Source organism: Notothenia rossii (genome assembly GCF_949606895.1).
Source record: "Notothenia rossii genome assembly, chromosome: 4".
Classification (NCBI taxonomy): Eukaryota; Metazoa; Chordata; class Actinopteri; order Perciformes; family Nototheniidae; genus Notothenia; species Notothenia rossii.
In genome coordinates, this window is record NC_136902.1 from 86,471,718 (window position 1) to 86,488,907 (window position 17,190).

General features: G+C 41.8%; 1 protein-coding gene across 4 annotated transcripts in view; it reads right to left on the reverse strand.

The window, feature by feature from the left end:
* The window catches only part of veph1 (ventricular zone expressed PH domain-containing 1), a 93,571-nt gene extending 77,316 nt beyond the window's left edge, over nt 1–16,255 (reverse strand). For 2 of the 4 annotated variants that reach the window (XM_079679261.1, XM_079679264.1), the window contains exons 1-4: nt 16,118–16,255; nt 5,233–5,821; nt 4,319–4,537; nt 2,135–2,309 (exon numbers count right to left, since the gene is read on the reverse strand). In XM_079679261.1, the coding sequence (XP_079535387.1) occupies nt 2,135–2,309; nt 4,319–4,537; nt 5,233–5,370 (532 nt within the window). In that variant the 5' untranslated portion in view covers nt 5,371–5,821; nt 16,118–16,255. Of the gene's footprint in view, nt 1–2,134; nt 2,310–4,318; nt 4,538–5,232; nt 5,822–8,780; nt 8,906–16,100 lie in introns of those variants that run through there. The other 2 variants (XM_079679262.1, XM_079679263.1) reach the window with 2 other exon arrangements.
* Between the last annotated feature and the right edge of the window lie 935 nt (nt 16,256–17,190).

Sequence of the window (17,190 nt, forward strand, 5' to 3'; positions counted from 1 at the left end):
AGTTCATCAACCCTAGAAGCTTTAGTGTTTATTTGTATAAAACTTTCTATCCCTCTCATATTTCCTTTTTTTTTTTAAATGTATCTCTCTTTCTAAGCTTTCAAAAACAAGGCCAGGGTTCACTTCATGTTGGTGTACACAAGAGTCCCAAAGTGTGATATTATGAAGAGAGGTCATACATCTTTTGGAAAGAAATCTCAGGGTCAAAGCTCGGAAACAAACATTGTGACTGTATCTCCGCTGAGCGTCAGACCGCCAGGAATCTGATATGTAAATTACAAAGTGTACATGTTACAAAGAAACATGTTTAAATGATAAAACAATTGCATTACTTAGAGAGAATTAAAAAGTTAAAAATGTGAAATGTACCACAGCTAGGTACCCTCTGGAGTTCTTATAAACAAACACGAAACAATATTTTCACCCCAAAAAAATGTAGGTATCATGAAGTCTATTTTATTCAAATGTTCTGTATTTTTAACTCATGTGTAAGGCCTGATAAAGTATCTATCTATCCATCTATCCATCCATCCATCCATCTATCTATCTATCTATCTATCTATCTATCCATCCATCCATTTATCTATCTATCCATCCATCCATCCACTTAACAAGCTAGATAAATTAGCTACCTAGCCACCTAGTTACTTTGTGTCTGTGTGTCTGTGGCCGTTTCTCAATCGCGAGGAAACTGGCTTTCAAGCAAATATTTCAAGGATACTACGTCATCGAGTGCCGCCGAAGGACCGTTCCAATCTCCAGCATACTTGGAATTCCCCCGAGGCCACGTCCTTGGTTTGGGGGTAATTTCGAGGCTGCACATGGGTAGACTTTGCGTCCTTCAAATCCCCACAATGCTTTGCGAACGGACCAATTTCAAAAAACCCTTGCGGAGAATGGCTGAACCGACGCAGCGCAGCACATATTTAAATGAGTATGTAGTGGCGTAAAACATGTGTTGGTAAATATGTTACTTTGTTGCATTTGTTATCACCAAAAATGTGTTCCGTGAAAGTAAAGCAAGTTCATAATTAGATAGACATCGTGAGGTATTTATTTTCGGTACAGTTTATGTTGAAACCGTTAGAGAGAGTGGCACACTTGTTAGCCTGTTCCATTCTTCTTTGTTTTCCGAAGCCGTGGTTTGGAAGTATACTTGCTTCGCTTCTGAAGGAAGTGACTTGGAAGTATGCGACTGCCAAGCCAGTATCCTCGCGATTGAGAAACGGCCTGTGTAGCTGTCTGTCTGTCTGTCTAGCTAGCTAGTGAACGTTAGCTATGTATTTAACATGCTAGCAAAAGCCAGATACCTATCTACTTGTCCATGTGTCTATTCTTTCTTTAGAATCAACATTTGGCAGCAGTTAAAGAAAATGTATTTTAATACATACGACAGGCATTTGTTTTAAAACATTGTAGCCCAAAACGCCAATTAATCTTTTCAGTCTCTAATCAGAAACAGCGTCCACCTTGTGTCTCTATTTTCAGCCACGGTTTTATGAACGAAAGGTGTAAAGTGGCTCTTCAACTATCTCCCGCTCTAAGCTCAAGCCTTGGCTTCACTTCAGTCAAAAAAACAGACTTTAAGGCAGAGCTAAGCTGTTTCATGTGAGAGCTGGAGGCATCATCAGGGTGGGCAGCTCACTCACTCTGATGCTATGTGAGGGTGTGTGTGTGTGTGTGTGTGTGTGTGTGTGTGTGTGTGTGTGTGTGTGTGTGTGTGTGTGTGTGTGTGTGTGTGTGTGTGTGTGTGTGTGTGTGTGTGTGTGTGTGTGTGTGTGTGTGTGTGTGTGTGTGTGTGTGTGTGTGTGTGTGTGTGTGTGTACAGGCCTAAAGGGGTAAACAAATCTCCATCAAGGATTGCAAACTACTGCCCTTCAGACTCCTACACCTCACTAATAAGCATCTGTGTTAACAACGGGTTAAAGGGCAGAGCTTTGGGAAAACTTTCCTTTACGACTGTCGAGAGGTCAGCACAGTTCACCTTTTGCAATTGTTAAGACAGGAAGTTAAAATCAATACCGACCAGTATCCAGGGTTTGGAGGGTTACTTTAAAAGTGTGATCTGTTCCAATGTGAATAAATGTGATTAGTTACCTAATTTAAATATCACAATATAAAAGTAGCATCCTACCTCCCAGCACACTGAGCGCTATGGCCTCGGTGTGTTCAGCCAGCAGGTCAGCCTTGGCGATGGCAGCTAGCGACAGATAACTGGACATGTTCCTGCTCAGCTCCCGGTTCCCTCTCTGCAGGAAACGCACCGCCACCGGGACGGCCAGCACCATGACGGAGGGACAGCTGTAGTTCTGAGGACAGGAGGAAGAGGAGACAGCCTTCGTCAGATACAGGGGCTTTTATTATATACCTTCAGGGTATTTATTTGTACAAATAGGTAGATTTTATTTGCAGTTAAAACGCACCTGTTTCAAACAACACAGGCAACAGCAAATTCTTTTAAAAAGTACCATCCCAAACCACTTGAAAAAAAAAGCGAACACTTCCAGAAGGAAGAAAGAGAGAAAAGGATTTGAAATGCACTAGCACCCTCAACAGGACACACTGATATACAAGTATGTGTGACCCTTGTGTGTGTGACAGTGAAACTGAAAGATACTGCTGAGCCTTACATTGTAGGCTATTATTGTTTATTATTTCAAAATTCAGTCAAATCACTTCTATGCTCCTCAGCAGTCATTATATACATTTAATTACACAAATATTTGAATACTCAATTCTGATTGGTCAATTTGGAAATTTCAGAGGTTGTTAATACTCGATAACAAACCGCTGCTTAGCAAAATAATGACTGTTGCTAAGGAGGATCAAGGAAGAGAAGGAAATATGTTAAAAGACAGAGCTCTGGACGTGAGAGAAAGCACAAGAAGAAGACAGACAGGAAGTAAACACTAAAGGGAACAGTAGAAGAAGAAAGACAGGGAGTAAACACTAACAGGACCACACTATGGGCTCTGGCAGTGTTTAAAGACTGGTTAATGGAAAAGAAAATGTGAACAGACTTGGACAGTTACAGAAAACGTCGATCAAGCTGCTGTTGATATTTTGGAAAAGTGTGCAGCCTGGTTTTCTTGGTCTATTTCACCACTAGATGGCAGTGGAGACAATGTATCCACAAAAGAGTTATGTATTCATCAAATGAATCTACATCATGTTATTTTCATCATCACACTTATTTCAATCTAACCGTACAGTACATTTTGTTGTTTCCTTGTGTACAACTTTACTTTTGGTACCTAGTATATCTTGATGCCAATACTTTTGTACTTTTACTTCAGTAGGATTTTCAATGAAGGAGTTTTACAATCACAATTGTCACTAAAGAGAACTTCTATCCACCTCTGTCTCTGTGGGAGTTTCAGAGAAGGGGTAAGGAGAGTGTTTGAGCATGAACAGATTCAACATGACAAGATGACAGATAGAACCGAGGAGATCAAATAAAGGTAGACGGGGGGGGGGGAAGAGACAGTGAATAAGTAAGACAGAAAAGAATGAAATCCAGAGGAAAGAGAGTGACAGAGTTAAGACATCAGAGCCGCTGTACGTGCCTCTCCGTCTCATTATGATGGTATTAAGAACATTCCGAAAGGGAACAGAGTCGGTCTGCTTTTAAGCCTTTCAGCTGCTAGGTCTGATGGGAAACTAAGGCATGCTTTAGATTTGAAAAGACTCTCTGTAGTGCTTATTTAAAGTTGATTTGCTCTTAAAGCGGTCTTATTATTACTCTTGGGGTTTTCTCTTTGCTGTAGTGTGTTCTATAGATTTGTGGTCTGCAAATGCAAACATTTGGGGGTTCCTCTTTTATTTATTTTTATTCAGTTGGTTTTAAGTGTTTTTATTAATCACGCAGCTGTGTGGCAAGGGAGGTGAGAGTATTGTTTTAATATTAGTTTATGGTTTGTGAAGCACTTTGTTTTACCTTTTGCGTATGAAAAGTGATGTATAAATACATTTTTATTTGATATTGAGAAAACAATGTCTAGTGTACGGGTGTGTGCCTCAATGTGTGTGTGTGTGTGTGTGTGTGAGTGAGTGAGTGAGTGAGTGAGTGAGTGAGTGAGTGAGTGAGTGAGTGAGTGAGTGTATGTATGTATGTATGTATGTATGTATGTATGTATGTATGTATGTATGTATGTGTGTGTGTGTGTGTGTGTGTGTGTGTGTGTGTGTGTGTGTGTGTGTGTGTGTGTGTGTGTGTGTGTGTGTGTGTGTGTGTGTGTGTGTGTGTGTGTGTGTGTGTGTGTGTGTGTGTGTGTGTGTGTGTGTGTGTGTGTGTGTGTGTGTGTGTGTGTGTGAGTACCTGCAGGATACAGCTGGTGATGTCAGAGGCTATCTTGGCATGCGGGGTGTCCTCTGTGTTTTCTCCCTGCGGGGTGAGGTTGTGCTCCAGACACGACTCCCACAGCCCCACCAGCGCCTCGCTGTGCCGCTCGATGGAGCCCGTCTCCCGTATCGCCGTGGTGATGCGCGTGATGCAGATCTCCACCACCGCCTGGTCATTGTCATTGGTTAGATAGTCCTGTGAGCCGGCAGACGGTGAGAGGGCACAATGAATTAAGGATACAGTGATGAATGAAGGACAAAAATATGAATTATGGATAAGAGCATGAATAATTAATTAAACTAGAACATGACCTTTGATATCTTAGATAAATTCATCCTGGATAGAGACAGTTTACATGTAACGGGATTAGGTGACTGTATCCCCTTACAGTTACCGGTACATAAAACACATCAGATTAGTGTTACATTTCTAAAACTTGTGGATTACTAGCATGATAACAATGATAGTAAAACAAAATTGAAAGGGCATATTGTGTTTGTTGTAAAAGGATAACATTTAATTTCTTCTTTGTAAATTCTACTGTTCTGTAGGATAATACTTTAAGTGTGAATCTATACGCCTACTGCCTGAATCTGCTTCATGTTTCACTTTCTTTGGTTCATTTGTTCTGTTTTTATTTCAGTAGGTGTACCTGTGTGTTCATAACATTGTGTGTGTGAGTTTAATTGTGTGTATGTGTGCTCAAATGTTGTATTTCCGCTTTTTTAAACTGCAGTATGTGCTCATGTGTTTCATTCTTGGTGTATAGGCCACTGCCTGAATATCCTGAATGAAAGGCATGATTTCCTATGAATAAAATCTCTGAGCAGAGGACACATTTATGATCCTAAATATCTTGGTTACTTCTTGTCTATGTGTTGGTTTCTGACCTGTGAGCAGGAGATGGCCTTGATCTGGTCCAGAGCCTGAGACAGACAGGCCTCGATCTCTGAGTCCTCCAGAGAAAATAGATCCCCCGCCCTGGACAGATCCCGCTGCCCCAGCACCCGGCTGAACAGCTGGTGCATCCTGGTCCGGTTTTGGGGACTCCTTTCAGACCAGTTTGGGACTGGTGTCCAGTTTAAGAGCCCTTAATGGTGCATGGATACATCCCTGACATATTGCTCAAGGACAGCAATCTTTTAAACGTTCCTCCAGGCTAACATTTAGAGAGTATAAAAATTCCTCTGCATTTTACGTAACGTATAGAGTCTAAAATATTACATTTTTCACAATTGTAGGTATTCTGGCTTCGGTGACTGTACACAAATTGTAAAATAACTCCAAGAAGTGAAAGGTCATCATTAATACTTCAAGAATTATATATATTTTTTTATATCGTCTTCAGTATGATCCAGATTCAGGTAAGCTGGAGAGGAACGGACGAATTTGGCCCGATGTTTTTCTGGGTCTGCCCGAGGCCCGTTACCATGGAGATGAGGGATTTTCTGGAGGAGGCAGCTTTTCTACAGCAGAGTCCTGGAGTAAAAAGAGGGAGGGGTAGGTTACATTAGGAAGGGATAATGTATGAATGAAACAAGAACATCGTCAGGGTGAGCAGGACCAACGACTCGACTCACATTATCGATATTAAATGATAGTATTGCTTCCGAATATAAAAGTGTGTTCAACATCGTACCAACGGCTGGAACTGCAGCGACAGCAACGTAATCGAGCATTTCTATAACTCTCCAAGTCTGTTCACATTTTATTTGACATTAACCAGTCTTTAAACACTGCCATACCGTGTCCCGTTATTGTTAACTTCCGGTCCGTCTTCTTCTGCTGTTGTGCTCTCCACAAATATAAGAATAAATATTTAAAAAGTGCAGACTAATGTTTCTTCGCAGCTGACTTTAAATTGACCGGACTTCTTTCTGCGGATTGATATGACTGCACATAGTCCCTTGTCTGATAGCGACAAATAGCCAATGTCCAAATTGACCTATCAGAATAGTATTCAACTAAGCAGTGTAAGAAAAAAAATGCCGGGATGTTCATTTTGATTTCTGGGTCAGCCTACAAAAATATGTCATCACCGCACCACTCGGTTTATTTTTATAATAACATAACTTCCTCGGCCAAGGTAACTATGCTGTCAGACAGGCTTCATGCGAAAATGAAATTGAACAACAATGTTTGAAGTATCTTAAAAATAACTCCTACTCCTATCACTGTCCCTCATCTATCCCTCCCCCATTTTTCTATCTTCCTGTTTCCCTCTGTAAGTTAATATTTGAGTAACAGGTAATGGATGACTCCTTGCTAATGTGTGACATATCTGCTTCAAAATCATACATACCTACCAAACACACACACACACACACACACACACACACACACACACACACACACACACACACACACACACACACACACACACACACACACACACACACACACACACACACACACACACACACACACACACACACACACACACACACACACACACACATTTTACAGTGTGGTGACTTCAAATTAAAGTCCATTAAGCATGTTAAATTGTCACCATCTATTCAAATAATGTGTCATTTGTTTTATTCCTAATATGTTTTTCTAGTATTCATTCTGATGCAATATAATAATTTATAAATACAGGATGGTTCATTGAGAATAAACAGTTCTCTGGTATGAATGTTGTGAATGAAGTCAGAGCTGAGGGAATTTAAAGGCGCTATGTTAACTATTATCACTGATCCCGTCAGCCTCAATTAAACATTAAACACCAGGAAGGGTTGGAGGCGTGTTTAACACACACATAAGAACCCATACAGAGGCTTTGGGGGCTAGCGGATTACATTAAAAGAGAGTACGTTATCAGGAAACGACAGGAGGTGTGTGGCGCAGTGGGTTGTGTGTTGGTATTCGGATCAGGGGAGCACTGGTTCAATTCCCACTCCAATCAGCATGTCGTTGTGTCCCTGGGCAACACACTTCACCCCAAATTTCTCCTGTGGGGATTGTCCACAGTATTGAGTATGTAAGTTGCTTTGGATAAAAGTGTCTAACATGTGATGTAATGTAATGTAACTAGTAACTGTAACAGATTACATCTTTGAAGAGGCCCTGCTATTTTTTTCAGGGTTTTCGCTTCCCCGTAGTTTGGGTTGTACAGGTGTTTGTTTATGTAAATGGTCTGCAAAGGCTACAATCCTAAAGTCCCCCCCCCCCCCTGCCTGAAACGACTCAATTGGACTCCTTTGTTTACTTCCAGAACATTGTGATATAACTACGTAACACTCATGCTTCTATTGGCTAGCGCTCCAACACATTGTACGTGATTGGTTGAGGGGCGGGACATCTTTAAGTGGTCGACTAATCACAACAGAGCCGGGCAGCTAACCAATCAGAGCAGACTGGGCTCTGGGACTGGCTTCTGTGTAATAAAGACCTGTTTGAAAGATGAATCATGTTAACATGTCATGCCACAATATGTCCTCTTTAAAATAACCCTCCGAAACCCGTCTAAAAGTGAGTATCATCAGTGGTTCCCAACCTGGGGGGCGCGCCCCCCTTGGGGGCAAAAGATCGCAGGGGGTGCGCCAGGCCTCAGAAATTTGAGGCCAAATATCATATTTAGACTTTTTTGCTTTTTTTACATATATTGTAAAGCAATACATGATTGTCGCTAAAAGCCTTGTCTCTACATTACAATTAAATACTTTTTTTAATGGATTAATTCGTTTTAATAACAATGCAAGTTAGTAGCAATAAAGGCATAAAAAGATAGAAATGTATAATTTGTTCTTTAATAGAAATGTTTCTTCTTCCCGTAAAGTGTCCAAACCAGGCTTTTCTGGATAAGCGCATTTTTAAAACATTGTCATTGTCCATGCCGGTTCCAGTTGGATTATTTGTCACAGTTGCTCCGATCAGATCGGTCTCCTCCATTTTGTAGATTATTTTCGACTTTTGAATCCACATAAACACATCGGCAAAATCCGGCTTACTTTGAGCATGTGTTTTAAACAGGTTAATCCCTTTGTGAATTGTTTCCACTTGCGCCGTCCTTTAATTTCTTCATACAGCGGGAATCCAAATTAATTAATCCTGAGTCCAATAACCATCAGAGTCACTCCAATAGTGCTCCTTAATTACGCTTTCATCCTCCTCTAACAAAACACTTCACCTTCATCCAGTGTGTGACAGTAGTTGTAGCATTTTGAGACTTTGAAACTATAATTACCGCTCCCCCCCCCCCCATTATTCAAAACAGACACCCACTGTGTCTGCTCCCTGCTTTCAGAGGATGAGTGTCTAAGCATATGTATCTGTGTCATTGTCTGTTTGCTGCTCCCACTTTTCACTACAATCAGACGGCACCAAGCTTGGGGAGCAACAGATTACATTAGTTTTAAAAAGGTAACTACTATTCATAACGGATTACATTTTTAAAGTATCCCTCCCAACCCTGGACGTCATCTAGTTCTGTCACCTTCCTCCAAAAGTCACGCTGCGGCGAGCCAAAGCCGACCCAAGGTAACAAAGCGGAGCTTTCTGGGGACGTCGTCTGCCCTGCCAACACGCTGATGGGAGAACAGCCCTTTGCCAGAAAACCACATCAGGAATTCTTATTGGTCCGAGCCAGGCTGCCGTGACCAAACACTACAAAACAACCATAAACAAAAAGCGGAGATTTTCCTCACACACACACACACACACACACACACACACACACACACACACACACACACACACACACACACACACACACACACACACACACACACACACACACACACACACACACACACACACACACACACACACACACAGACACACAGACACACACACACACACACACACACACACACACACACACACACACACACACACACACACGCACACACACCCGCACACACCCGCACACACACACACACACACTATTGAGTAGATGTAAGTAGCGTTGGGTAAAAGCGTAGTGACATGTGATGTAACAATCAGTGCATGGAACCACTCGTCCATGCTTTCATCACTTCCACACTCCACGAGCATCTTCTACGCGGTTTACCAAACTAAATAAAAACGTCTATGTGTCCAGAAGCCATAAATCCTTCATAACCTCCACTATCTCTGTTGAACACAGGATTGATATTTGTCCATTATAACTAATGTTTGTCACAAGTGTAATATGAAAGACAACAGAACAAGGTGACCTTAGAAAAGCAGAAACCAAGACATTTAGGATCAAACATGTGTCCTCTGCTCAGAGATCTTATTTATAGGAAAACCTTCCTTTGGTTAAGCAGATTCGGGCAGTAGGCCTAAAGTATTATACTACAGAACAGTACAGCTTACAATGAAGAAATACATTTGATCCTTTTCCAGCAAACACGATATGTTCTTCTTAGTTTTTTACCAACATTGTAATCCTGCTAGTAATCTACAATTTTCGGAAATGTAACAGTATTCTGATTTGTTATGTAACTGAAACGGAATACAGCCACCTTTATTTTGTATCCCGATTGCATAATGCCGTTACATGTAATCACAAGCTTGGAGTAGGAAAATAGAAATCCAGAAAGATAAAGGGACAGAGAGGACAGATGGAGAGGATCAGAGAAAGACAACAGAAAAAAACAAGCAGGAAAACAGACACCAGGAGGAGAGGAGGAAGGATAGTCAGAGGGAGAAGAAAGCCAGAGGTGGATAAGGTTTCTGTGTCCTGAATTCCCTGTGCAACCTGCAGATAACACACACACACTGAGCTTCCATTATTCTACCTGAATGCCTCATTAAAAGCCACACACCCACACACACACACACACACACACACACACACACACACACACACACACACACACACACACACACACACACACACACACACACACACACACACACACACACACACACACACACACACACACACACACACACACACACATAAAAGTAAAACACAACGCAACTCAAATGTGCTGTTCAGTTAACTGTTAAGCATGTACAGGTGGAAACAAGCTGCCAGTGTCTTTAACTCTGTGTGTGTGTGTGTGTGTGTGTGTGTGTGTGTGTGTGTGTGTGTGTGTGTGTGTGTGTGTGTGTGTGTGTGTGTGTGTGTGTGTGTGTGTTTGTAAAAGCAGAGAAAAAAAAAACGAACCTGAGGAATTTTAGTTCTTATACAATCAGCTAGTTACTATTAATCACCCAGCTACGGCTCAGCAAGCTCAGGAATGCAGTCTTTACACACACATACACACACACACACACACTCTCTCTCTCTCTCTCACACACACACACACACACGAATGCACGAACAAATGCACGCACACGCTATGATAGCTAGCAGTAGGTAGTCGTTTTTTGTTGGCAATATCCTTACATTTGATTGCATGTAAAACTCTAGCAGACACCAACATGTTGCAGGAGGGCTGCGGGTAGAGGGCCACTGAGTGAGGGGTTGACAGGGGTGTGTGTGCAGGGGATGACAGGGGGGTGTGAGCAGGGGGTGACAGGGGGGTGTGTGCAGGGGGTGAGGGTTGAGAGGGTCCGGGGCTATGTGAGGACAATGTGACCGAAGGGCCTCTCTCCTCCAGCGCTGTCTTCACTCAGCGCTCTGAGAGAGGAAACACTGGCTCTTTTGTATGACCTATAAGACAGACCTCCTTCCCCCGTCTCCCCCCTTTCTCTCTCTCTCTCCCTCTCTCTGCTCGGTCGGCCCTATCCTTCTGTGTAATGTGCACCTGCTCTCTCACACACACACACACACACACACACACACACACACACACACACACACACACACACACACACACACACACACACACACACACACACACACACACACACACACACACACACACACACACACACACACACACACACACACACACACACACACACACTTCAGAAAAGAGCAGAATGAAAGGGAGAGAAAAGAGCACTGCATTCCTGTTTTCTCCACATAACTGCTTCATATCTTTCTTTCAGTCTTTATTTATGCATATCCTTATTAGCAAGGGGGAGGAAGAAGGAGTGGAGGAGAAACTCGGTTGGAAAGAGTTTTTCATTAATAAGTCATTTGGCAGCTTCATCAACCCTTATTTGCAGAATAAATAGTTTTTAAGCCTTTGTATTAACTTTTTGTTAAGTTAAAACAGCTTTTCAAGCAAGAGACTAACAAGTTTGATTACCAATGTTTGATCATTATATCCAAAAAACGTAAATCTGAGAATTGAAAGTGATGTCTGGAGCTCTGAGGAGCTTCTGGCTGTATTAGAGTATACCTGATCAGCTTGTAAAAAAACAAGTCAACAATGTTTGTATAACTACTCTCACTGCCTGAACGGTAGAAACAGTTCTGCACTGCAATTCTAACCATATGGCACACTTCCACTGCAGCGGCGTAGCCCCGTTTAAGCGTCCCTAAGCGTCCTCGCTCAGGCCTCGGGCTGCCTCGCTGGCCGTGGCGCATTTACATTACAGTTTAGGACCTGGGGTAGCAACGCAGTGTAGGCGGGGCGATCGGCTTTTTTTTGGCCAATGAGATGTAGGAACGTCTTCACCTCCTCGGTCGACCACGTGTGCTTTTCTTTGACGTTGCCATTTTTGTAGCTCCTCCGTTTACAAAAATGCTGTGTATAAAAATGCAGAAAGTGAACACTAGTTAGCTTGATTTACAGATGTGAAAGTGTTTGTAGTCTGAAATAAGGTCTGTGGTTAACTCGAGCTGAAGAGATTTTCACGTTTTGTTCCACAATATAAGATACTGTATGTCAGTAAATACCTACTCAGTGTTTCCCCTAGGATGGAGTCATAGCAGCGGTGCTAAGGCATGTGGGCCCAGCATAATGTAAGCGCGGAGCGCGTGGAATTTTTTAGTGTGTGCGCGTGCGAAGTGCGCCCCGCCAATTTGTTTCTATGTGTCAGCACAAGAAAGGCTCTTGAGGCCTAGTACCAGGGCCGGTTCTAGACAATTTGCTGCCCTAGGTGAGATTTTAGGCGACATTTTATGTGTAAAGAATAAATGAAAAATCTCTAGAAAAGACAAATACACTGCAAAAACAGAAACTTATTGACATAAGTAATAGACGTCAAAATGGCTTCAAATGTATTCAGTATTGTATGAACATGTTTGAATTGGGGGGTGGACGTCACATCCTCTAGGGAGGTCCGGGGGTATGCACTCCCGGGAAGATATTTTTTTGAATATTTTACAGCGCCCACCGTACAGGGCAAATTAAATGTGTAACCGGGATGAAAAGGGTGTTACATTTACTTAATTATGAATGTTGTTACATCAAGGCCGAACATTTGGATGAGTGCCAACGGTCAAAAATGTTTTTTCCCTCCCAGAGCTACCAGCGCAGCGCCCCCCAGATCTGGCGCCCTAGGTGACCGCCTGTGTCGCCTATGCCAGTAACACAAATACTACAAATCCACATAACAAACAATCAAAAATGAAAAAGGGTCGCCACTTATTATTATTATTTTAAGAAAAAAAAAAAAAGTAAAGAAAAACATTTTTATTTTTATTTTTTTTGGGTACCTGGCTGGCGCCCCCTAGCAGCGGCGCTCATATTTCAGCAGCGGCGCTGCGCCACCACTATCTGTATATAGGGGAAACACTGCCTACTGGTGAATATACAAAGCTTACAAGTGTACAAAAAACGGTGGTTGCTAATAAATATCTAAATGGGGATACTAAACGTAATCACGCCGAACATTAGCCGCCTTTAGCTTAGCGGTGGTGACGTGAAGTCATGTGACCGTGATGTTGTTACTTTATAGCCTAACGTTACATTTTGACTTATGGCGATATCATTCATGCTTCAAAAATCACAAAGTTGTGGAAATGATCACCAGAGATTATTTTTTACGATATACTGAAATCCAATGGAAAAATCCCATTGGCTTTATTGTCGAGGGAGCCTACAGAAATAAGTCCTCCCTGCAGCACTCTGTAATCCATACTAATGGTACAATTAGGATTAAAAACTGGTAAAGTTGGTAGTTTCCCTATAACTGGGCCAATCACTTATGTAACCGGTGTCATGAATTTCATGAATAAATAAGATGAATAAGTCACAAAGAATAGATTCCCTGAAGATTTCTCTGAGAATAGATCCACACTGCCAAAGAGAAATCAGCAAATGCTTCTTGAAAGATAGACCCCGGGGTGTGGAACATAACGTATGAGTGTGGGACCAACAGAAAAACTCTCCATTATTCATGCCCGGAGGTAATGCAGCTGCAGAGCAATTGGGAATTGGGAATTACAGTAGGACAGGAGCTGCAGGAGATAACTACTGTAAGAGCAGACTGAAGAGATAAAGTCAGACAGAATGGGACAAATGGAGACAGAAAGCAGAGACTGAGCATGACGGGAGAGAGTGAATATCTCACTTTATCTCTTGAGCGGTCATGGTGCAGCTGATAAGAGCTCCAGACCACAGGAACACTTAATGTGACACTTATGGATGTCTCACTGCAGAAAGACAAGATGTGCATTGAACAGGGTTTGGAGAGTTATTTAAAAAAAATGTAATCCATTAATTTCCTCTAGCGTGTTATACACGTTTTTGTGCATGTTAACGGTCTGCAAAGGCTAAAATCCCCAATCCCACACACTCCCCCCCCAGCATGAAACGCCTCCATTAGACTCCTTTGTTTATTTCCGGAACATAGTGACATCATTATGTAACAATCGCGCTCCTATTGGCTAATGCTCCAACATATTGTAGGTGATAGGCTAAGGGGCGCGACATCTCTAAGAGGTTGACCAGCCACAACAGAGCCGGCCAGCTAACCAATCAGAGCAGACTGGGCTCTGGTTTCAGACAGAGGGTGAAAAGAGGTGCTGCAGCACAGGCAGTATGAGAACAATGAAGAGCTTTTTGAACATTAAAGCATGGAGACATGTCACAGTAGAGGAACAACATACTAATATTAACCTGAAGATGAGCATATAACCTTTTTTAAATAATCGGAATCATACATAAACTAGATAATTGCTTCATAAACTCCCTGATTTGTCATGCAAAAATATATTTTGGGACCCACTTTGCTTTTTAACGTGCTAAAATGTCCCAGACAGGGATATCAAATATTATAACACAAATAATAGAAGGTCCTTAAAGACTATTTTAAATTGGCTTTTCTGTGTGTATGTGGATTTAAGTGTGTGTGTGTGTGTGTGTGTGTGTGTGTGTGTGTGTGTGTATATGTGTGTGTGTGTGTGTGTGTGTGTGTGTGTGTGTGTGTGTGTGTGTGTGTGTGTGTGTGTGTGTGTGTGTGTGTGTGTGTGTGTGTGTGTCCTCTTTAAAGTCTGCGCTGTGAGACTCAGACTGCACAGAGGATTTCCACAGAAGAAGGATGTGCCGGTGCATTACCGTAACACTCAGCCAACTAACATCCACACATTTTCTGAACCATTTATTATTCATTACTCCCCGCTGCTGCCCAAACTCCTCTCCTGTGCTGAACGGAAGCATTTTCTGCTCAGCACATACCGGTGAGACCCAGGCGTGCAGGCTTAAGGGGGAAAAGTCAGCGCATTAAATATTAGGACCTCGTTCGTGATAGTGAGTTGCTTTCATATATAGATCCTCATATATATATATCCTTATATATAGATTTAGATGCTTTCTCATTCCTGGATAACAACTATGGTCTTCATGAGCATCTGAGTGTCTGTGCTGCTCTCTGATAAACTGGTGGACATGACAGAGTTGGCAGGAATGGAAAAGGAGTAAAACACATGAATGAATGGAATGCACCTTTTACATTAATTAGAGATTGGTATTGTATAGTACATTTTATTCACAATGGAGGTGAACAAATATCATTTAATACCTGTTTATGTGGAAATAAAGCAGGAACATAATAACAGGAAACTGCCTGAGACATCAACATCTGCCTGTGACCTTGAGGAGTGCCCCCTCACTCACTCACACACACACACACACACACACACACACACACACACACACACACACACACACACACACACACACACACACACACACACACACACACACACACACACACACACACACACACACACACACACACACACACACACACACACACACACACACACACACACACACACACACACAACCACACGCACATAGTTGGCGCAACAGTAGATTTCCAGAGCATAACCTGCACAGACCAAATGATGTGAGTAATGCGACTGAACATGCCTTTCAAGCTGTAAGCACACATTCCTCAGTATTTCCACCGAAACACACACACACACGCGCACACACACACACACACACACACACACACACACACACACACACACACACACACACACACACACACAGAGAGAGAGAGAGAGAGAGAGAGAGAGATGGGGGAGAGAGAGTGAGAGGCGACATGAAAGTACAGCAGAGCAGGTGTAAAATAAAGGGTCAACATGTTCCATATAAACCTCAAAAATATTCACTTTAAAGCAGCACGTGTGTCCTCTACACAGTGCATCGCATTCCTCCACGAGCATTACACTGTTAGCATTATGCAATAATTAACTCGTATTTATCCCTATATTGCATTCATCGCCAAAAACACGAAATACCATATTTAATCCACCTGCACACTCCTCTGTCCATTCATGCTTTCAGTTAACAATGAAAAAGCATTTTTACCCAGCAGGAGAGAGCTGATTCACCCTCATCCAGACAACTTTCCCGACATCAGGGAATGTGGGTGGCATTCATTCCCTTTATCCCAGCAACGCGTTTCTGTCTGTAAACGCTAAAATGCCATGCAACAAGAAAACACAATTAATTTCTAACACTTTAAAACCTACAATGTCGGACGGTTTACCTGCAAGACGAGGACGCTTCGGTCAGTCCCTCCAAACCGCTCCGTCTGTAGCGGTACAGCAACACACACATTCACCCTGCTCAGCTTCAGGTTCCCCCAGAGAGATCATCATCATCCTCGTCGGCCACCATTGGAAAGCGCGCCACCGTGCGGCAGACGAGAGCGCGCCTTGCAACAGGTGGATGGAGGGAGGGACCAGAACGTTCTTATCCATAGCCAGAACAGGTTGGGGTTGGGATGCTGCCTTCAAGTGTCCTCGGGAAACATAGGAAACAGCCCATTATAACCTTTGTGATATGTCAAATTAGCTATGACTTTTATTGAGCTGGTTAAGATAAGATAAGAAGTACTTTATTGATTCCAATTGTATTTTATTCCAATTATTGTATAGACATTTTATACCAAATAAATGACAATTGTTAGTATCTTTAATTTTTACACTTTCTATATGTTGTGTTAATGTACATATTGTTGGACAATTAGGTCTACGTCCTCTGGAATATTTGTTTGCACATCCAAGTATATTGTACATATTTGTATTATATTTTTTACGTATTTTTACAATTCTTAACATTATATTTATTTTAAATGTATATTTTTTTATTATATTTTTATTGCAATTAATACACAAATACACAAAAGTAATGTATTACATTGCATGTAAAAAACTAAATTGGCAATAAGCCAGATTCTGATTTTGAGTAACTCCTTTTTAAATGTTTATAACTCTCCCATGATAGCAGTTATTTGTAATATGACGTCTAAACATTTTTAGACGTCCTTTGTTACAATTTTACTCTAGCTTTTTGATACAAATATTTTAAATTGAAATCAGTTAAACATATAAACATGTTGTTATTATTACTGTTGTTGTTATAAGCAGTAGACATGGGTATTGCAGGAGCAGTAGCAGTGGTATTATTGTTGAATTATTAAATGCTATACTAAAATATATGAATTGTTTCCAATAGTTTGTGGTGTGTCCATTAAGATTGCACTGTGATCATTGGGCGGTGGAATTTCCCTAGCTAGCCTAGGACCGGTCAAATTTGACCACGAACACCAAAGTAAGG